This window comes from Rhodnius prolixus, unplaced genomic scaffold (assembly GCF_049639745.1).
Source record: "Rhodnius prolixus isolate KJV_2025 unplaced genomic scaffold, Rpr scaffold_7, whole genome shotgun sequence".
Classification (NCBI taxonomy): Eukaryota; Metazoa; Arthropoda; class Insecta; order Hemiptera; family Reduviidae; genus Rhodnius; species Rhodnius prolixus.
The window spans coordinates 19,529,413-19,552,781 of NW_027411582.1; the positions used below are offsets into that span (position 1 = coordinate 19,529,413).

Here is a 23,369-nt window from a genome sequence, read left to right on the forward strand (position 1 = left end):
CAAAGATGGAATGAAAAGAGTAATGAAGAAGGAAGAAAAGTTAGAAACAATATCCTGACAGTAAGTTTCAATCTATATATATATATATAGAGTTCAATGCGGGTATCATTCTTTCATCAATAGCACTTTGTGTCTCATTCTTTGGTCGGTGGCAAATTAACTCGAGTGAACAAATTACAAAATCCTTTTTCTATCACATTCACGTCCCAGCCTAACCTTTTCGACTAGTGAAAAACAATTTATCAACCTCCCCGTTCTTGGGGATCTGTATCTAATCACAGTGAGGTAGAAAAACTTTGCTATTGATAGCCTCTCTCAGATGTTTTTTTTTTCTTTTTTATTCTATTTAACCAAATGGAAATAATCTATATCTGAATGATTAAATATTGTGAATTTCCTGAGCTAATTTTGTTGGCCTTGAGAAGATATCTTATAATTAGATTTTATCTGTGGGGGGGAAACTATTGATGGATTTATAAAACTGAAACGATTCTTAGAGTCTATGGAATCGATTGGTCGCAGTGAGGAATCCGTTACTTTTTGAAATTTGTTTATAATTTCTGATTTTTTTTGCCATTTCGCTAACAATAACACCAAATAACTTTAATTTTTCATTTTATTAAATCAATAAATCTGGTATGAACGCGACTTCATACTTATTCTCTTCCATGTTCTTAAGATTCCAACTACTTCTTTCTCTTCCTTAATTTGCAAGGTAAATATGATTACTCGAAAAACCTAAACAAAAGAAATTGAAAGAATTGAATGAAAGCAATTCAACGATGACTATTATTCATTAGTCGGCTATCTCAGGAAATCAATCAACATCGTCATTCGTCAGGTGATTAGCGAGGCTTTCGACGTTTCAGCCTTCGGAAAGGATTCGAAGGGAGTGTAGTTTATTAAGAGCGTATTTGGTGCCATTAACTTATGGGGTGCAGAGTAGGTCTCAGGAGTGGTGGCTTGCCACCACTGGGCAGAGACAGGCGAAGGAGTTCATTAGAGGCTATTCACTGAGGCTGACTGCAGAATTAATCCGTCAAAGCCGCGTGGGGCTATAAGGACAAATTGTAGGCTTATTAACTGGGCCATTGCAGGTTCAAAAAACACATGCATCGCATGGGCCTGGCGGATGTAAAGCCTTTGTAGGTTCTGTCAGGAAGAAGAGGAAACGGCACTGCACGTGTTGTGTCAGTGTGAGGGGGCTTGTCCTGGCTAAGGATGTTACTTTCTCGGGGAGGAAAAAACCAAGGCCTGGTGAGCTTTACCCACGAGTCGCTTCCCAGAATTAAGAGTCTGATTAAGCGGACGGGTCTGGGGGGCGAGCTCTAAAGTAAGGGGAGCCACAATAGATCCAAAGGAGCCGCAGTGGCGTAGGCCTTGAGGTTTACCCTAATTTAATCTATGCTATTCTATTCTATGGATTTGATTGCTAACGTAGAAAGGTGCGTTAACGATAGTGCCTAGGATTTTCGATTAGAGCGGTACCTCACAGTTCAAGAACTTATGTCCCGATTGGGGCAATTGTGTTCTTCTTGTTTATTAGAATCAACATGCATCGTTCGTCGTACATTCTGTTGATGATTCGTTATCGTTAGTTAAGTAAAAATCGCTTGTATCATGTAAGGAGTTCCAAAATACAAATTTACTTCAAATTAAGAACAATTAAGTAATATTTAATTATTAACAACATCTTGTAAAACCGTAGATTACACTGAGAAGTCTATCCTTACGCCTCCTCAGGCTTCCTAAAACGAATTTTCCATCTTTCACGGTTAGCTTTGTTTTTAAAACTGTTTATTTTAATTTGATTATTATTTTGAATTATTTTATTTATTAGTTATTAAATTAAGCAATAAAAAGAAGAAGAATAATTAATTACTTTGAGAAATTACTTATAATTTAATGAAAATGAGTGTGACTATACTCGCTATTGGCGATGAAGTTATTAATGTTGAGATGACACGGCCACCTGGAGATGTGGCGGCAATATTACCTCGTTAGAACGCCATCATATACTGGCTCTTCATCGCCGAGAGAACACTGAAATAGAAGGTCCCGGTTGACATGATGAAACACCCAGCCAATTACTACAACCAAAAGTAAATTGCATTTCTGCTATAGCTAGCTCATCGGGAAGACATACTATTTCAGCTGGATAGACAACAGATATACTTCAATACTCTTTAGTTTCTATGCACACTAGATTAGATAATTTAGGGTGCACAAAAACATCGTAGATTATTTGTATTGGCTTTCTCTGCCCCTAATATTTATAAAAATAAAAAATGCCTTTTTTATCGAATTATCTGTAGACTGGAAAACAAACAATGGCTCCTTCACATTAGAGTCTTCTCTTTTATTGCTTTAATATATCTTGGCAACAATACTATATCTGCAATCCAATCTAAAATAATTAATTAGGAGTCAACCATTTTAAGGGAAATTTTTGGCAATGCAGCCAATTCAGGCGACTGTTTTAGCTTTTGATGTGGAGACGAATTTTCAGTAAAACATTTATTTAGTTTACAGCGTTGTAAACACATTTTTGAAGTACTCAAGTAAATGCAAGCCATTTATATTTAATAAAATTCTTAATCAACTGGTTACGAACAATAAATTAGATACAATCATAGTATATCTCTCTAACGCTAAACCTGCCGATATTTATGCATAACTTTAAAATTACTTTAAATTATGACTTTAAAATTACTTAAATTTCTCATTATAGAATGAAGATAATAATTATTTAACAATGAAAACGCATACTTTCTTTTGTTTAAAAATAAATCTCGTAAATTCGATTCTTTATTGCATCATTTTTTATAATTATAGACTACTCAATTGCAAATTTCCCGCATACGTATTTTTTACAGTCTAGACAGCATTTTTTTAGTCTTATTCCCTTTGCAGTATCTTATTTGGCTATTTTCCGACCACTTGTTCGTGTACTAATATTTGTCATGCTTTTGCAATGGTAATATAAAGTTTTGCCGTGAAATTTCACTTCCGGTAATTTTTTCCTTATACAAAATCCATGCATTTATCCCGGGGCTAAGTCTAGGATATTGAAAACTATTTGTTGAGGCCATCTCCGAGATTTTACACGATTGTATTTCTTCCACTAGCTGTATACATTTCATCTAATTTCTTAGCGACAAACTCCCTTTCAAGGTTCTCTGCTTTCAAGTTTTTCCAAATGTGAAAAGCCTTTTATTACATCGAACGCTAGCCAACTAATTTGATACCAAATTTGACCGGTTTATTTGGCATGTACTGAGTAAATCTGGATCTTGACTTTGTTGGGAACAAATGTCCTTGGAAGAGATATATGCTCTTGGTTATAACAGTTTTGACGGTTCTCTACGAATTTGTTCCAAAATTTAGAAATCAAAGCAAATTTATCGATTTGTAAAGCGATGATTTCTTTGATCCACTCGAATAAACCTCATAATTTTAGTCTATACAATTCTGCTCTCAGTTTTGTGAGAAGAATGCTCGTCTCTATTTTTTGTTCCATAGAAAAGGGCAATATCGTACATTTTTTGCCTCATATGCACCACATGTAAACAATAATCCGATAAATGCATTATCAAATTGAGTTTTCGAGAGAATTCTGTTACTAAAAAAATAAAATAGAATGGAAATATTCAGCAGGTCAAATGACCGGTCGCGGTTCTCAAAAATCAAATATTAGGAAAAGAAGTATTCACTTTTAATATTCATTAAAAAAACAATTGTATACATATTTTAGGAAAAGTCGTGAAGTTTAATGGCGGTATGATGACGCTGTAATTAGAAAATTTAAACCAAATTTAAAAAACAGTCAATTGACCGGTCGTGGTAGGTTTAGTGTAAATTATGGATATTACAACTGTGTTACATATCTGACTGTATATGATTTTAATAACGTAAACTTTTAGTGGTTTTCAATTTTCAATTGAAGAGATGATTCCGGATATATATAAAAAAAACATTAGTCTTGTGTGTGAATTAAATATGTCTAAAAGCAAAGATCGCTGAATGTATTTTGCTCCAAAATGGCTTCAACTATTATCTTAAAACTAAATACCATATGTTTACTTTCTTCAAAATCTTCAGCTAAATACACTTTCTATTTCTCAAATTTTTGAATTATAATTAAATAGGCAAATAAAAGCTGTAATAATATTTAAACCAATATAAAAAAATCTTGTGTACATCTCTCGATCTAGAAAGCAATGTAAGACGAACTGGTGGCCATTAAACTGGGGTGTGAGTGGCCGACGTGCTTCAACTTGTTTGCTAACTTCACTCATCCCATTGTCAAGGGGAAATTTCCACCAGCGTTCATCTTGTACAGAATCTGACCTCAATAATAGCAATGTTATGAAGTCAGTGGAGATTAGATAAGAAGTTGTTTGTGGATTCACTGATCTATTCTTCTTGAATCTCAATCTTTTCCAGTTAGTTTGGAAGAGAAGATTGAATATTAAAAAAGAAGAAAAGAGTAATTAACGTCAAGTTCACGAAGCATTGATTAGAAATGTATCCTTAATGACAGTTTAACCATTTTTTTATTTACGCGAGAAATTCTATACTGTTGCATTTTATATTTTCTTTATACATTTTAAACAGTCAGTAATCCAATATCTTATTAATTGAAATTACCACTTAACTCAATTAGTTGCATGACTGATCTTTGGAGTATCTACTTTCAATTCACAATTCATTACTTCATAATATATGATTTCATAATTCATAATTATTTTTTCAACTTTAAAAAAACTCCTAGTGTTTGTGATAAAAAATTTGAGCATTTTGGAATAATGGGCAGTCAACAATTTATATGTAAATTATAATTCCGATCCTCTTATCGCTACACGAGCTCTACAAACACACATCAACCACTTACAGGACTGGCTTAACAAATGGCGAATCAAAACTAACGTTACGAAATCAAAATATATAACTAGTATTTACTCTCAGACGGAAAATCCTACCTCCCATCTTCAAGAACCAAACTCCTATACCAACTGTGGACAAAGTACGCTACCTTGGACTGCACGTAGGACAAACGGTTGACATGGAATCCCCCAGACTAGACTGAAAAGACAAGGCACTAACCAACGCTACAAAACTTCTCGCCAGAATACTTGACAAACTTTCGAAACTTAACCTACATAACAAAAGACTCTTATATCTACTGTCACTGCGATCTATTTGGCCATACGGTACAGAAGTATAGGGATCGACTAAGCGTTTCAAAACTCACTACGCCTCCAGACATTACAGTCCAAAAATACTTCGAAAAAACTTCTTAACGCTCCGTTCTATGTATCTAACTTCACTATCCATAATAGCCTCAAAATCCCTATCATTACAGATCTTGCTAATTAAATGAATAATTTTGTTTACACGCCGTTGTGAATAGTTTTGTTCAAATTAAATACCTCGGGTTGGTGTTAGACTTCAAATTAACTTTCACAAAACACCTAAACGATAAAGCGGTAGGAATTATGTGCAGTCTCTTTCCTCTGTTAAACCGCAACTCTAGCATAGATTTTCTTAATAAAAAACTAATTTACTATCTTTATATCCGTTCCGTACTCCTTTATGCAGCTCCTGTGTGGTCCAATACTTGTAGCACCAACTATGGGAAGTTACAAAGAGTCCAAAACAAATGCTTAAGGCTAGTTGGGTCATGGACACCCATAGACTACATTCATGTAGCACTTGATGTTGTCAGCGTGTCTACATTTATCAATAACGCTACGGAAAAATTTGTAACTTCTTGTGCACATAGTCTTTATCTTCATGTAAAGAATATTGTAGACTATAACCTAAGTTCTCTTAATTGTAAAAAAATATAAGCACAAAAGACTAAAACATATCCTGTTATAATTGTTACATTGTTGTAAGGTTTTTTAAAATGTTTTTTGCCTTATATTAAGTCTGGAGTACTTATCAAAGTGAGAATCATTGTTGTGGAGAGTACATAGACGCTGCAGCCTGAAACCTCTTTTTATATATATTTGTATAAATTCTTAAATTGTAAATAAACTTTTCAAATTTCAATTTCTAAAGGAAACAATTTGTTTCAAATTTTGTTTCACATCATTTTCTTTTGTCGCTTCAACAGCAAGATCATTAGCACTCTTAATCAGCATTTCTTTTTCAAAGTTTTCTCGCGCTACTTTGAGATGTTTCTAACAACGCTGAAACCTTTGCAAATTTGCAAAACCAGCAAGGTTAGCTACAGATATCTAACAAAATGGTTTCTTACTATGCCCGTATTCTCCACACTCGAACACGAACATTACATATTTTTCCATTTATAATTTTGTAAATTCTTATAGGCATTAGTAACATCAAAAAAAGAAAAAGAATTGAGAGGCTACATCGAATTTGGCAGACTTGCATAATATTTCCCGTCCAACAAACTAAATCTCTTCTCTGTTCCAAGCTATTAAAAGACAAAACTATCAAACCTTTAAAATAATACTAAATAACGCAATGAGTTCTTTTAACTCTTAACTTCTTTAACACTCCCTTAAGGTTATTCACATTACAGAATTTTTCCAATATCTTAAGAAATAAAAAGAATTTCCCCTGCTGAAAAAAGTAAGTATAATGCAAATAACTCTTCAAGCGTGAAATATTCGTAATAGGATTTAGCTTCCCCAGCTTTGAATATAAATGAATCCATTTATATTTTAAAAGAAAATGCTTCTTTCTCTAATGCACTGGCATTTTAATAACATTTATTTTTTTATCCGAAGAATTATTAAAATACTCTTTTGAAAGTCGAACAATCTTTTTTAATTTTTTTTTAATATAGAGTGTATATGTATGATAATGTGTTAATGTGAAAGGAAAAAATCTCGGTGGATGTTCCAATCAAAAGTCATTGTTTTGGAAATAATTGCATCTTCTCCTTAAAATTTGTAGGCTCTCTAATTAAAACCCAATCACCGTTTGGTATTACGAGGGTCGTTTGAAAAGTCCGTGCAAAGTCAGAGAGATAGCACCACTGGCGCGTATCGAGGTTATGTTTAGTTAGTAGCATCTCTTGGAAGAACCCACACCAAGTTTCAGCCAGATCGGTCTATTTCTTTGTTTGGCATTCGTTTGAATCGAGGAAGTCGAGTGATTTTCAAAAAATGGACGAAAAAGAATTTCGTGTGTTGATTAAACACTACTTTATGAAAGGCAAAACGCCTCAGGAGACTAAAGAGAAGCTTGATAAACATTATGGTGACTCTGCACCTTCGATTAGAACAGTTTATAAGTGGTTTCAAAATTTTCGGAGTGGCCATATGGGCACAAGTGACGCTGAACGTTCTGGACGCCCTGTTGAGGTTACTACTCCAGAAATTATTGATAAAATCCATGATATGGTGATGGATAACAGAAGAGTGAAGGTGCGTGAGATTGCTAGTGCTGTGGGCATCTCGAATGAACGGGTACATAATATTTTGCATCAACATTTGGACATGACAAAACTATCCGCAAGATGGGTGCCGCGATTGCTCACGCTTGACCAAAAACGAAATTGTGTGAAGTGTTGCAAGGACGGTTTGCAGCTGTTCCAGAAGAATCCGCAGGACTTTAAGCGTCGTTTCGTCACTGTGGATGAAACATGGATACATCACTACACTCCTGAGACCAAAGAACAATCTAAACAATGGGTTACCAAGGGGGAATCTGCGCCAAAAAAGGCGAAGACCATTCCTTCGGCCGGAAAGATTGTGGCGACTGTCTTTTGGGATTCGCAAGGAATAATCCTCATCGACTATCTGGAAAAGGGTAAAACTATTACAGGTGCATATTATTCATCGTTATTGGACCGTTTGAAAACCGAGCTGCAAGAAAAACGCCCACGATTGGCCCACAAAAAAGTCCTTTTCCATCACGACAACGCACCAGCTCACACCTCAGCAGTTGTGGTCGCAAAATTAATGGAAATAGGGTTCCAACTCGTTTCACATCCAGACTTGGCTCCCTCGGACTACCATTTGTTCCCCAATATGAAGAAATGGCTAGCGGGAAAAAGATTTTATTCAAACGAGGAGGTGATTGCAGAAACGAATGGCTATTTTTCAGACTTGGACAAATCCTATTATTCGGAAGGGATCAACAAACTAGAGCAGCGTTGGACGAAGTGTATAAGCCTAAAAGGAGACTATGTTGAAAAATAAAAAAGGTTTACCCCAAAAAATTAAGTAGTTTTTATTTTTGCACGGGCTTTTCAAACGACCCTCGTAGGTGAACTGCCAAATGCAGCCTCCAGACAAACAATTCTTTAGTATACAGTAGAACCTCTCAATAACGGTCACTGGGGGGTTAAAGCAAAGCAACAGCACCGCTGTTTGGAGGTGGTCGTTAGAAGGAGGTAGGCAAGTTTCATAATGAAAAAATATGGTTTTTTTTCCAAACATCTATTTAAAAACTGTTTATTATTAATAGATTTAGAAACGTACATAATTGCATAATTATTTAGCTATATGATATGCATCTATTTTTTTTTTAATTATCCAAAAAAATTATCAAAAAACTACATATTATTGACTTATTTAATAATTTTTATAATAATCATCACATTTATTTATAACAATAATAATTTATGGTAAAATTCTCATAAATTTCTCTGATAATTATCATCAAAAAAATCATAAATACAAATAGCAATATAAATTTACATTGCATTGTTTATCCACATTTAACTTTTTTTATAACTTTATGAAGGGTAAATTTTTGCTAAACTTAATGGACAGACGCACTTCTACATCACACCTCAACATTGTAAAAATAATCACTAATTTTGTTTTGCAAGCCGTTTGGTTTTTTCAACGCGTAGATTCCATTTCGGTCCTTCAAAATATTGGTAATCTGCGTTTTTCCAACACCAAACCTAATTGTACATAATTAACTTTTTGTTAGAAATTATGCAAACTCATTGAATTTCTTAGAAAAGATAGAACAAAACCTTTCGGCAAGTTGACGATGGCTCGATTTGGTTTTTGCAAAATCTTCCCAATACATTTATTTTCTCTTCTAGTGTTAACCACTTTCGTTTGGGAGACATATCGGAAAAAATAATATTGTTCGTCCAAAGTAATATTGAAAAATGATGAAAATGGTACAAGATGTATGGAGCTTATATAGGAAACTTTAGGAAAAAAACAGAAAAAAATAAACAAGAAACTTGAGAGGGGATAATTATTTTGATCACCGCGTCAAAGGAACTTTTAATAATAAGGTGGTCGTTGGTGGGAGGTGAAACATTTAATCCGTTCCCCAAAATCAATGTCCGCAATCGTTATGTAGTGTGTCCGTTAGACGGAGGTTCTTTTATATAGAAAGTGTTATAGGGGTAAAACGGGGAAATCCAAAAACTGGTCCGTAAATGGAGGTGGTCGCTAGTGTGAGTGTCCTTTATGGGAGGCTCCACTGTATTTCCGATGCATTGAATCCATCTTTAGACTGTACGTTAAGATAGTAGGAAATAATGAGGTCACAAGGAAGAGTGTAGTTCGAATTACTACTCTTTATGTTTACTGCTACATGTAGGCGTAAAAGAGAAAGAAAAGAATACAGAATTAGACTGTGTAATCATAGGACGCATTATTGTGAGTAGATCTAAAATCTAATTCATCAGAAATGTTTTTCTGTTTAATATATTGTACGAGGGTCGTTTGAAAAGCCCGTGCAAAAATAAAAACTACTTAATTTTTTGGGGTAAACCTTTTTTATTTTTCAACATAGTCTCCTTTTAGGCTTATACACTTCGTCCAACGCTGCTCTAGTTTGTTGATCCTTTCCGAATAATAGGATTTGTCCAAGTCTGAAAAATAGCCATTCGTTTCTGCAATCACCTCCTCGTTTGAATAAAATCTTTTTCCCGCCAGCCATTTCTTCATATTGGGGAACAAATAGTAGTCCGAGGGAGCCAAGTCTGGAGAATAGGGGGGATGTGAAACGAGTTGGAACCCTATTTCCATTAATTTTGCGACCACAACTGCTGAGGTGTGAGCTGGTGCGTTGTCGTGATGGAAAAGGACTTTTTTGTGGGCCAATCGTGGGCGTTTTTCTTGCAGCTCGGTTTTCAAACGGTCCAATAACGATGAATAATATGCACCTGTAATAGTTTTACCCTTTTCCAGATAGTCGATGAGGATTATTCCTTGCGAATCCCAAAAGACAGTCGCCATAATCTTTCCGGCCGAAGGAATGGTCTTCGCCTTTTTTGGCGCAGATTCCCCCTTGGTAACCCATTGTTTAGATTGTTCTTTGGTCTCAGGAGTGTAGTGATGTCTCCATGTTTCATCCACAGTGACGAAACGACGCTTAAAGTCCTGCGGATTCTTCTGGAACAGCTGCAAACCGTCCTTGCAACACTTCACACGATTTCGTTTTTGGTCAAGCGTGAGCAATCGCGGCACCCATCTTGCGGATAGCTTTGTCATGTCCAAATGTTGATGTAAAATATTATGTACCCGTTCATTCGAGATGCCCACAGCACTAGCAATCTCACGCACCTTCACTCTTCTGTCATCCATCACCATATCATGGATTTTATCAATGATTTCTGGAGTAGTAACCTCAACAGGGCGTCCAGAACGTTCAGCGTCACTTGTGCCCATATGGCCACTCCGAAAATTTTGAAACCGCTTATAAACTGTTCTAATCGAAGGTGCAGAGTCACCATAATGTTTATCAAGCTTCTCTTTAGTCTCCTGAGGCGTTTTGCCTTTCATAAAGTAGTGTTTAATCAACACACGAAATTCTTTTTCGTCCATTTTTTGAAAATCACTCGACTTCCTCGATTCAAACGAATGCCAAACACAAATAAATAGACCGATCTGGCTGAAACTTGGTTTGTTTTCTTCCAAGAGATGCTACTAACTAAACATAACCTCGATACGCGCCAGTGGTGCTATCTCTCTGACTTTGCACGGACTTTTCAAACGACCCTCGTATATTTATCAGGTTTATTGTCTTATAATACTCACCATCAATTAGAAGTCCTACAATTGATCTAATAGTGTAATGAAATGTCTACAACTCGATTTATATATTGTTTTTACAAGTCTTTAAGTTAATCATCTTAACTTCAACATTGCTTCGATAGACCTTTTAGATTAAAAAAAAGAAACTTATTTGATTTGTCTTTGTTTAAAGTGTAGCAACAATTTTAAACAATGGAAAACTTGAATTTACAGGGAAAACATTAGTTCAGAAGATAGTACAATTAGAGATGTCCTTCATTACTATAACTCTGTGAATGCTGCAATGTTGGTTCATCTAACTGATCAGATTAAGGAAACGGATAACAGTGGTGTTTGGAGGTACGGTATTTTACTTCTCTAAATGATTTTAGAATTCATCACTTATTTCTCTTTTAAAAATGTTTGAATAAATAATAAAGTTAAGTTAATATTTTTTCTTTTACATTTTCAGGTTTCTTATAGCATTTAAAAATCTTCTAAGAAGTATAGAACATCTTGGAATCTCTATGGTAAATGGTATCAATTATTTCGCTCGAGGTAAAATAACGACAGAGGACTATATCAGATTTGTACGCGATACAGTAATTGGACAAGATCTTTTAAATGGTTCATTTACTTATTGGCCACATCTGAAAAGATTATACGTTAATTTGACAAAAACGTCTAACTTCTCTCTAATGCAGTATAAGTAAGTATTTAAAATGAATAGGTTCACTCTTAATATTATTACAATTGTAAAAAAAGTCCTCAAAACCAGCATTTACACTTTGTCAAAAGTATATTTTGAATAAATCACAAAGACCATAAAGCACATTAAAGAAATATTTTTGTATCGAGATATTCAACAATAATAAGCAGTAACACTGGCAGAAACTAAGACATAACGAAAAATTCAATCTATTTGTCGCCCTGAACGTTAATAAAAAATATATTTTTCTATTCTTTGTTTTAAGTCAAAAGAGAATTTTACAAAATGTGACGCAAAATCCAAGTGTAACAGAAGCTACTAACTATTTTGATACGATGGCTACCTACATTGATGAATTAAGAACATTGCAGGCAACTGTGAGAAAACAGATCAGGTAACAATTTCAGGAGAAAGAGTATATTTGCGAATTTCAGCCACAGAATTGCAACTTTATTTTCTGAAATTTTTTTTTTTTTTTTTGTTTGTTTGTTGGCTTCCTGTCTGTGCAGATTAGCCAGGGATGTACAATGTATTATTTAATGGGATGTGTTATGAGTACTATTGTTATTTTTGTTTTAGTTGCTGTTATGTTTTATGTTTTTATTTTTATTTTCAAAGTTTGATTTTGTTTTTGGTAATGAATTGGAAAATAGCCAGATACGTTTCGAATATTGGTTCTGTGAGGATGGTATGCAGGTTGGCAGGAAGTGGACATTTCGCTTTGATGACTGCATTCCACAGTTTGTCCCTATCATCCTGGTGACTATTGCAATCGAGGATCAGGTGGTTGGCGTCTATAATTGTATCAGAAGGGCAAGAGCAAATTGGAGGGACTGAAATTCCTATACGGCTGAGATGGTGGGGCGAGAAGTTATGGTTGAAGCGCAGTCGTAACAAAGTAGTAGTGAACTTTCTACGTTCTGCGAAGTCAGAGTACCACGGTTTTTTAGGTATTGTCGGCTGCAGTGAGGTGTAAAATTTACCTTTGGCATATTTTGATTTTTCGTAATCTATAGACCATGCCCTGTAGTAGGAACGTTTAGAGAAGTTCTTTATATCTGAAGGTAACAGTTTCTCGAGCTTTAGATTCTCCAGGCGTATTGCCTCTTTTGCCTTAGAGTCTGCAATTTCATTGCCAGTTATCCCTGAGTGGCCCCTAATCCATATCAATCGAACTGTCTTTCCGCTAAGACCCGCTCTCTTCAGGAGGTGGACAGTTTCGAGCACCGTGAAATCGGCTTTATGCCCGGGGCATTTAAGCTTGTTGAGCACACTCTTGCTATCAGAAAGTATGACAACTGTTTGTGCCTCTGTCGAGGCCACTAGATTTGCGCATTTATTGATGGCAGTGAGTTCAGCCGAAAAGACTGAGGCATGGCGGTGTAACTTATATAGTCTACTGAGGTTGGTTTGCGGGTCATACACTGAACATCCCACCCCTTCAGGGGATTTAGACCCATCAGTGTAGAGGAAGTACGCACTTGGGAACCTGGCATTTAGTTTTGCCGATAAGTATTCATTATTTGCCGATTCGGAGATACTTTTATCATACTGGTAGAAGTTAGTTATGACACATTCTGGAGCTCCCAGTGTACACTCAAGGTCAAAAGAAAATGTTGGGAGATGGGTACTCCGGTGTAGGGACAGCATGAATTGCGACAGAGACCAGAACTGATGTACAAGAATTGGTGTACTTTTTTTATACCAATAACTTTCAGTGAGGATTCGGGGAGCTAGTCTGCTTATTTTCTGAATGACGGGTTGATTCAACAAGGGCAGTCTGTCAGCGATGTAGCGCGAGGCTAGTAGGTTCCTTCTTATTTTCAAAGGAGGTTCCTTTGCCTCCGTTAGTAAGGCGTTAATGGGGGTTGAGTTGAGAGCGCCCAGGCATGTACGAAGGGCTTTGTGTTGGATGCGGTCAATCTTTTGGAGATGTGTAGAAGCGGAATCCCCATAGAGAAAGCAGCCGTAATCAATCCTGGAGCGAATTAGCTGACGGTATAACATCAAGGATATTTTTATATCTGCTCCATACATTTTATGATTCATAAATCTCAAAATATTCAGACTCTGTTCACACTTAGCTATGAGATATTCTATGTGAGTCCTCCAGAGAAGTTTCCCATCCAAATACATTCCCAAAGTTTTCATCACTGTTTCTAGTCGTAGACTGCATCTCCCGAGAACTACCGGGGATGTCGCATTATATTTTCTCGTGAAGATGGTTACACTGCTCTTGCTATCAGAGATAGACATGCCTACACTGATGCACCAGTCATTAAAAGCGTACATAGCCGTATCCAGAGCATCAGTGGCTGCTTTGAGTGACTTCGCTTTACTATATAGGATGATATCATCTGCAAACTGGGAAATTTTGATGGAAGGACACAGCGTCGTACACATATCCGCCGTATATAGGTTAAACAGAATGGGACTAAGTACCGCCCCTTGTGGTAATCCATTGTGGGTATGACGTGGCCCATATGTTTTCCCTTTATGACGTACTGATATCAGCCGTTCATGAAATAGGTTATAGATGTGAGTAGTTATACGAGAAGGAACGCCCATGTTTATCATTTTTTTAACCAAGACTGAAATGCTGACGTTGTCGTACGCATTGGTTAGATCTATATTAGCAGCAACAGTGAACATATTGTCTGAGAACCCATTATGGATGTCCATTACGAAGTTGGAGAGTGCATCCTGTGTGCTTCGTTTCTTACGGAACCCAGTCTGGTGACTCGGGAGCTTGCCTTCTGCTTCAATCCACCACTCAAGACGCGTTTTTATTAGGCGTTCAAAGGTCTTACACACGCACGATGATAGCGCTATTGGTCTGTATGAAGTAAACTCAGACGGGTCTTTGTTTGGTTTTAGCAGGGGTACCACAATTTGTTTACTCCACTCTTCAATTGGAATGTGGTTGATCCATATATCGTTGATGATTCGCAAGAATACCTTTTTTCCTGTATCAGACAGGTGAAAGAGCATTGGGTAGTGTATGGTATCCACTCCAGGTGAGGTATTCGCATTTGTTTTTAGTGCATGGAGCAGTTCTCCATAACTGAAAGGGACACTGATTCTATGGGGGCGTGAGGGGATCTCAGGAGGTAGTTCAGGTACTGTTTCTGGGGTAAGAGAATCTAGGAAATCTGGGAGCCATTTACCATCACTTTGGGGGGAAGGGCCCCCACGACTGAGCGCCCGCACCCCATCCCAAATTTGTTTTATAGGCGTTTGAGCATTAAACGAGTTACAGAACTCGACCCATTTAGTTTGCTTTTTAGATTTATAAGTTTTGCGACATATCGCTGTACATCTCCTGCTGTTGATAAAGTTTGAGAGAGTCGGGAATCTTTTAAATTGTTTGAATGCTTGTATGTTATCATTTCTGACCTCGTCGCACTCATCGTCCCACCACGGCTTTTTCAGGAATTTTGGTTTACATCCCTTATAAGGCTTGGCTTGAGGTATCGAATATTCGGCGGCTTTGAGAATGGCACTGATAAAACTGTTGTAATTAGCGGAGGGTTCGGTGGAGAGACACCTATTGGTGAGAAACAGATCGGACAGCAATGAATACTTCTCCCAATTTGCGGATTTCAATTTCCATTTTTTAAAGTGGGGATTCTGATTGGCTGGTATTTGGCAATTAGTTTTGTCTACATCTATGCGTATGCCCAGATGGTTGGATCCGAAAGGTTCTTCAATTACTTTCCATTCACATCTAGTTACTAGGGGGGGAGAGCACAGAGAAATATCAATTGCGGAAGGTCGCCAGTCCAATCTACTGAATAGTGTGGGGGATCCATCATTCAAAATACAAAGGTCTTCCGAATTAATTGCATCTAGCAGCTGTCTGCCTTCGTAGTCACCGAGCGCACATCCATAGCTCTGATGGTGCGCATTCAAGTCGCCGCAGATAAGGACAGGATGTTTAACGCTCCTCATTAATGAAACCCAGAAATCGGAAGATAATTTGTGTTTTGGTGAACAATATAAGGAAAGGATTTTTAGTTCTGTATTTTGTAAGTTCAAAGTAATTCCGCATGTCTGAATGAAGCGATTATTAAATTTGCGGTTAAAGCTAAGCTCAGAGAAGTATATTTTATTTCTAATTAATATGCAAGAACCTCCGTAGCCATCTTCCCGATCAGCTCGGACTGTAGAGTAGCCAGAGATATGAAAAGGTTTATTATTTTTCAGCCAAGTCTCAGATAGCAAAGCGATGTCTATGCTGTTAATTTTTAGGTATGCCTCTAGATAATTTCTGTTACTTGAAATACTACAAATATTTAATTGTAACACTGAGATCATTGTAACAGCCAATTAGCATTAAAGGAGTCGGGTAACGTATTAAAAGGGATGACAACTATATGAAGCGGACCATACTGCACAATTATTATTTAGTAGGGACGTGAATTGGGAATACATATAAACGCAGAGTGGAATTACGTCGTTTGTTGTGAAATGTTGGTTGGGCTTATTGCACTGTGTGTTGGATTATTGTTTAAAGGTACGATACTTGATCGTGTAGCAGCTGTGATTGTAGGGTTTTGGTCCGCTGTTTTTTTACTATTTTCAATTAAAATTTCTTCTAACCTATTAGTGAGTTGTTTAAATATTTCCTCACTGTTGGAGTGATGACTGTCTATTTTATCAATTAGATTTATAATGTAGTTGATGTTGCTGCTTTGATTAAGAACCTTTTTCAGAGGTGGCTTCTTAGTTAGGACTGGTGCACTCGCCTCTTCATTTAGAGGTACAAAGCTTTCCAATTCAGGAGAGTGTTTGAGGCTGTCTCGATACTCTTTGGACATAATAGGTTTAATTATAGGTTTGGTTTTGTTGTTTATTTTATAATTTTTTGATTTGTTAAATGGTTAAATTTCTGAAATGTTTCATGCTGACAAAAAATTATTTATTATTATTTTTAGAGTTCAATTTTTATTGAAATATCTTAGGATTTTTTTTTTTTAATTAGGTCGTTGATTTATATAAATGAATAACCTATCTAGAAAATATTAATCCATTAATTTCAACTCACATTAGCTATAAATTCAGTTTAATGGTATTATTTTAACGAAATAGAAATCTATTTAGCCCTGCTTCTTCCTTTGAATGAATCCAACAATGCCAGAACCTTCTACTGAAATAGGAAAACTTCATTAAACAATTTATTTTACTCTAAAATCATAATAAATTCTCTGTGATTCAGCTAGCTTAAATTGCTCCTAACACACTAAAAATACAATATTCTTTGCTCTCTTTTTAAACGATGACATTACAAACATTAAAAATAAATAACTAAGCTTGAAGTTTTCTTATTCTTAGTTTGATTAGATACTCTCAAATTCACGAACATATGCTAGATAACATTGGTAATCTTTTGGAAGCAATGTAAATGTAATTACTTATCAATATTGTTTGCTTTACTCCTTTAAAAGCTCTTCGTCCAGTAAATATTTAGTCAGCGGAAAGCTACTATTTTGGAACCCAATAATATAAAAAAAAAAATAATTGCTGTTAACTGAAACATATTTATTGTATATAATACGATAGGTTTTTTTTTTTTTATCTACGCCACCCGTAAGTCACGGCAGTTCTGCCATCCGACTTCGGGCTACTCAGTACACTAACGCTTTTTTCTCGTAGATATCGTACGATAAGATAATACTTCTTATGTCCTCGATAGAAGGACACACGTCAAGGTGTTCGGAGGACATGTCTTCTCTTCCACACAGAGTGCAGGTCGGGTCCACCGTCAACCCAATGCAATATAGGTGGGCATGCAAATAATCATGACCCGTGAGCAGTCTGAAGCAGGCCACGGCCGTCCCTTCTTGTCAGATTAGGTGGAACTCGTCCACCTGGTTCAACCAATACTTGCCACCGTTTTCCATCCGCTTTTGCTTTTTGTTTGCACTTCACTTCTGATCGAAGACAGGCAGCAGTTATCCTTTTAAAAGCGTGCATAGTGATCGGTTGGTAATAATACGATAGTACAACAGCCACTTCTTGCTATGTATGTGTTCAACAAATTACAATATTTAACAATTGAAGAGTACTAATTAGAAGTATGATACACCATTCAATTTGCTGTATAGAAATTGCAGCTCGTCGAAACTCTAAGATGAAGTACTTATGTCATAATTATAAAAAAGAAATAAAGAGTTAATATAAATTTTTTATTTACAAAGATATATACTGAAATCTAATAAACGAACATTCTTTTTCTTAATCTATATGAATTTAAGGAACTGAATTTCATATTTCAGTATTTTTCGCGATTATTATGGAATTAACCAGATAAGTTGCTGTAGAAGTTGAGTTTGGGCAACAAATTTATCTAAATGTAAATAATACCTGTATTTATTCCTACCTCCTTGTACCCAATGGATACATATATGCAAATGAATAAACTGTAATCTGCTAGATATAGTCTTCATTGAAGGAATTTCAGTATTAATATTTTTGATGTGAATTTAATGGTAAAAACAAAATTTTCAAATTACCACTAAATTGCTATTAACTCCTCTTCTCTAGGTAATGCCTGACAATGTTGCAGGGATTATGTTAATTCTGATTTACGAGATGCAAATAGACAAGAAGCTATTGGTATTACTATTTTGGTTATAGTATTATTGGTTTCACCAATTATTATTATATTAGTGAGGAATGCTGTTGCCACTATTCAGGTAATGTTTTTATTCATGTTTACCTTGAATATGTTTTTCATTATAATTCTACTTTATTTGATTTTGAAAGTTTTAAAACCATTTTTGTTTTGCTCCTTTTGTTTAGGTTAGTTTTTGATTTTAATAGTAAAATAGTTCACTTTTTTTTTGTCCTATATATTTTATATATCCTTGTCATTGATTAGCAGACTTAACCTTATAAGCAAATCGATGAATCTGGCCTGTACTACTTACATAAATACTTGTAAGTTTTGTTGCTGTTTGTCCATGTAAGAACTCCCAACTCTGTTCTTCTTAGCTCTGCAAACATCTTTACGAAATCAGAGAAAAATTTATTAGTTGTTTTGGGTTCAATTCCCTGAGTACCTGAACAGCGTTTTTGCATTTCGTCTTGTCGGGATCGTTTACCACTTAACTATTGCATTGGCATCATAATTTGCTCTACTTCATAAATAAAGGCCGTCTTTAAAATCCATTTAAGCTACTATCAATTTCTATTCGATGTAGACTACTCCTGTGACGTTTAGATTGCAATAGCTTGAAAAATTCCTTTAAAAAGAAGCATTTACTTGATGTTGATAAAAGATTGAAATAGCAAGGATGGCACTTACGATTTAAATCAGAAGTTGAAGTTATTGTGTGTTATTGTGAATCAGGCACTTATCAAAACATATTTCTACCTGTAATTATGTCTGAATTACATAGTTATTTAATAGCAATTCATAATTAGTTTATTTATAACTTGCTATTGCTAGACAACATTTACATTGCTTTTGTATGCATCGTGATGTGAGTTTATTTTGCATCTGTTATTTTGCAATAAACCAACGCTGATTTATTTCTCTCGACGATGACCTCCTAAACTATGAAGTAGACGTTAGTATTGCAAATGTTGCTAAATGAGGATTGTTTCTATCACCAGTTATTAAATGAAAATCGGTGATAGAAACGTCTGCCATTTGTGTCAATACATTCTCTATTTGTAACTTCCAATCCAAAAATAAAACTTGTTTCTGTATTGTGACCCTTTCTAATCGAATACATTGCCTTCTGCCTAATTGTTCTGCTTATGAACTTTTTGAGGAACTCTCAGCAGCAGTGATCAACTTGTAATTGTTTTAATTATACTGCAGTTCGGTAATCTCTTTAATTTTTTACAGTTTTTTAATTCAATAAAATGTCTAATAAAAAAAAAATTTACTTAATTGTATTTGTAGATGTATGCCGCAAATCTAGCTCAGAAAGCCAGCGAGTTAAGAATTGAGAAACATCGAAGCGATACTCTGCTGTATCAGATGTTACCACCTAGTGTTGCTCAGCGGTTAAAACATACACAGCACGTGGGTAGTGAATTTTTTTAATCATTTTGGTTGCTTAATGTAGGTAAAAGATAATTTCCTTTTTTAATTAAACAGCACTATAAAACTTACTGCATTTTATTTTTAATTACACTCTCATTTTTTTTTATAATCAAATTGAATCTTTTGCAATTTTTTCCACCCACAAAATTAACTGAATAATTTGAACTTATTTGTGTTTAATCGTGAAAAGTAAAGGCTTTATATCATTAAAATAATTTTTATTTTAATGAAGAAGTTCCTTTGTTTTAGAAAATTGGTTTCTTGTTTTATTTTTTGCCTTCTAATAAACAATTTTACTTCAAAAGTAATCTCTTCACCAAAAATATGTCAACACTAACCAAACATTCCTATCTTCATAAAGACAACTAAATTTTGATCAGCTGCTATACATTTCTTTTCTTCTACTGCATATTTTTGTGATGTTTACCTTGGTGTACAATCTTCATTCTGATTGTTGTCAGGTACCAGCCGAGTATTACGATCACGTAACAGTTTACTTCAGTGATATTGTCGGTTTTACGGAAATTGCAGCAGTTAGTACACCATTAGAGGTACGCTATTTTAATAATTGTTTTTATTTCTTTTTCTAACAATTTTATTACTAACAAACTTCTTTCTTCAATTGAACTAAGTTACAATTAATTATAATTTGTCGATAATACAGGTGGTTATGTTTCTAAACAAAGTGTACAGATTGTTTGATGCACTTATAGAAAAGTATGATGTGTACAAGGTGGAAACCATTGGTGATTCCTATATGGTTGCTTCAGGCCTTCCAGTCAAAAATGGTATTATTTGCAATGCATTGTAGATTATCTGTAGAAATTTATTTTTTTTAAAATAGTAAAATTATTTATGATTTGCATTGATGTAAATTTTGAAGAGCTAACAACTTTGTCCGGTTCTCAACAATTAAAAAATCTAGTTTAAGAGCAATTATTATTTCTCAAGTAGTCAAAGGAGGAAAAGAAAAACAGAATAATTTGGCTTAAAAAATTAATGCGTAAAGAACATTTTTCAGGTTTAAAATAGTTTTTACATTCAAAACAAAGTTGCCAAAGAAGTTAGGTGCATATTTTTCTTTCAGAATTTTTGCATTGAGCTTTTTCTAACAATTATAAAATAATTGTAACAAATATAAATAATTAATGATGAATTTCTGTAGCATTGAGAGGCTAATTGATTTTTTTTTTTAACAACAGGAAAACGACATGTGTCAGAAATAGCAACTATGGCGTTAGATCTCCTAGATGGATCTATCCTATTTCCAATCCCACACAGGCCATCTGAACGGCTTCATATAAGAAGCGGTGTACACACGGGGCCGGTAGTTGCTGGTATAGTTGGGACTAAAATGCCGAGATATTGTCTGTTCGGGGATACGGTCAACACTGCATCGCGAATGGAATCAACTGGAGAAGGTAGACTTTTTTTTTTGTACTCTTTATCGTTCAACAATTTAAATCACTCTCTCTCCCTCAACAAATATTTTCTTGTAACTAATGGCGAAGATTATGAAGAGGATGACATATAACTAACTGCCTGTTTGATATTTGGATTCTTCTTTGTTAGTAAAAGATTCATAAATTTAGATCCGGAGTTCTTATGCAATTAAATTTAAATGTTTCAATCATAAGGCTTTACGAAAAAGTGGCTTCACAACGTGGTGAATTATAATTGCTTGAACAAGGCAGTTATATGTCTTCGCAAGTTTATTCATAAGAAAGATATAAAACAACATTATTTTAACCATGAAAAAGTAAATAAAACCTAATAATTACCTGACGAACTTAGTTGGTAGAGATTTCAAATTATGCATTTGCTTGCAACAGTGTAATAAGAAAATTGTTGTCTTTTACCTTAGAATGGCTAACGAAAGCAAATGTCAGCGAATTTAGTTTGCAAGACCGTCCCCATTTTTATTAGAAAAGTTATGAATTATTCTTACGATCAAACCCAGCATGTTTTTTTGTTTTGTTTTTAAATCAGGTTTTCTTTAGTTTGAAAGCCTAGCAGTATTATTATTATTATTATAACCTTTATTTAAATAAATTATTTATTAATAACTGTTTAAATACAAGTGTATATAACAGAGAAATTTGACCCAACAAAAAAAATAATAAAATACAACTGTTATTTATAAATAAATACAATGATTCAAAAGTGTTAAGTGCACAGCATATACAGCTTGACCATGGATAAGTATACAGCATGGCCATGCCGTCTGCTGGAGTAGTTGCTTATAGAAAATAAATGAAAAATACATTCAGATAAATGAATACAAAGATATTTATAAGAATGTTATTAATACACTAATGAGAACGAAATAAAAGGAAAAACAAAGAGATAATATACAATTATAAAATGAGAAAATAAAAGATACTTGGAGAGTAAAAATAAAAAATAAGTTATACTAAAAGATTTTCAATTCTTCTCTGACAAACAAAATAAACTAAATATATACATATGCTAAATAAAATTAATAATTGATGTGCTTTAGAGATTTTTTTCACTAAAATGACTGTTTAAGGAGAGACTGGACTTTAAAAGAATCCTTAAATATCTATATTAACAACCTCATTTTTCTGGTCCTGATAGAACCAGACCACCTTTTCTAAAAACAACTATCTTTGATTTGAAAGCCTAGCAGTAATTATTACAATTATAGTTGCCATAACATTCGAAAGCAATCCATTTAAGTTAACAGAAATATGCTTTAATCGAAATTGTAATACGCAAATGTTGCAGCTCTGAAAATCCATATAAGCCTTGAGATGAAAAAAGCATTAGATGAAGTCGGAGGATTTAATACTGAACATAGAGGATTCGTTGATATTAAGGTATAGTAAATTTTGTTATCAATTCCTCAATATCTAATTTAGAGTTGTTTTATCTTAAGATGAATTTCTGGATGTTTATGTTAATTGAGGTTTTTTTTTTTAATCAGATGACTATTTTAAGAAATTCATAGCAAGCAATAAACTCATTTTGTTGTTTAGGGTAAAGGAGTACTCGACACTTACTGGTTGTTAAGTAAAGAAGGCGGGATGCATAGAAATACAGAAAAAGAGTTAGCAGAACTTACGGATGATCATGAACCAATGTTTATGAAGAGATTTAGGCATTAAACATTGACAGTCTTTTTTTGTATCATAAAAAGCATTATTGAAGAAAATCAACTTCAGTAAACCAAATTTTTAATGGCAGGTGAGAATTTTAAGGAAAAAAAAAAATCAAAAGTATGTTTTCAAAATAAGTGTGTATTTAATCTAAGAAAAACATTTTTCTTTATTTGCAATCAAATTAAGTTTGCCATTGTTATATACTTTATGTAAAAAAAAGTATTTTTCAGATTATGTATACAGTTTCATTCTTATTTATTTTTAAAGAGGGGGGGAGTCAGCAAAAATTTGAATAAGTATTTACCTAGAATAATTAAAGTTGTTAGAACAATTCACAAAATGAATTGGAAACTTATTTGAATGTTTTACAAAATTCATTATTCCCACGTTCAATTCAATTAATTCACGGGTTTTTATTTTTAATAACTATATAATGGAGATTAGAGAAGTCTATTTTCAGCTCATGATTAAAGAATAATGTTTACTACATTTTTCCTATTCAAATTCAA

The 23,369-nt window shown here is 34.4% G+C and overlaps 1 protein-coding gene across 3 annotated transcripts in view; it reads left to right on the forward strand.

The window, feature by feature from the left end:
• LOC141447138 (uncharacterized) overlaps positions 1 to 23,276 on the forward strand; it is a 59,122-nt gene extending 35,846 nt beyond the window's left edge. For all 3 annotated transcript variants that reach the window (XM_074114361.1, XM_074114362.1, XM_074114364.1), the window contains exons 5-14: positions 11,205 to 11,330; positions 11,443 to 11,679; positions 11,945 to 12,073; positions 18,248 to 18,377; positions 19,595 to 19,717; positions 20,200 to 20,289; positions 20,403 to 20,526; positions 20,941 to 21,159; positions 22,487 to 22,578; positions 22,738 to 23,276. In XM_074114361.1, coding sequence (XP_073970462.1) covers positions 11,205 to 11,330; positions 11,443 to 11,679; positions 11,945 to 12,073; positions 18,248 to 18,377; positions 19,595 to 19,717; positions 20,200 to 20,289; positions 20,403 to 20,526; positions 20,941 to 21,159; positions 22,487 to 22,578; positions 22,738 to 22,866 — 1,399 coding nt within the window. In that variant the 3' untranslated portion in view covers positions 22,867 to 23,276. The remainder of the gene's footprint in view (positions 1 to 11,204; positions 11,331 to 11,442; positions 11,680 to 11,944; positions 12,074 to 18,247; positions 18,378 to 19,594; positions 19,718 to 20,199; positions 20,290 to 20,402; positions 20,527 to 20,940; positions 21,160 to 22,486; positions 22,579 to 22,737) is intronic.
• Positions 23,277 to 23,369: the final 93 nt, after the last annotated feature.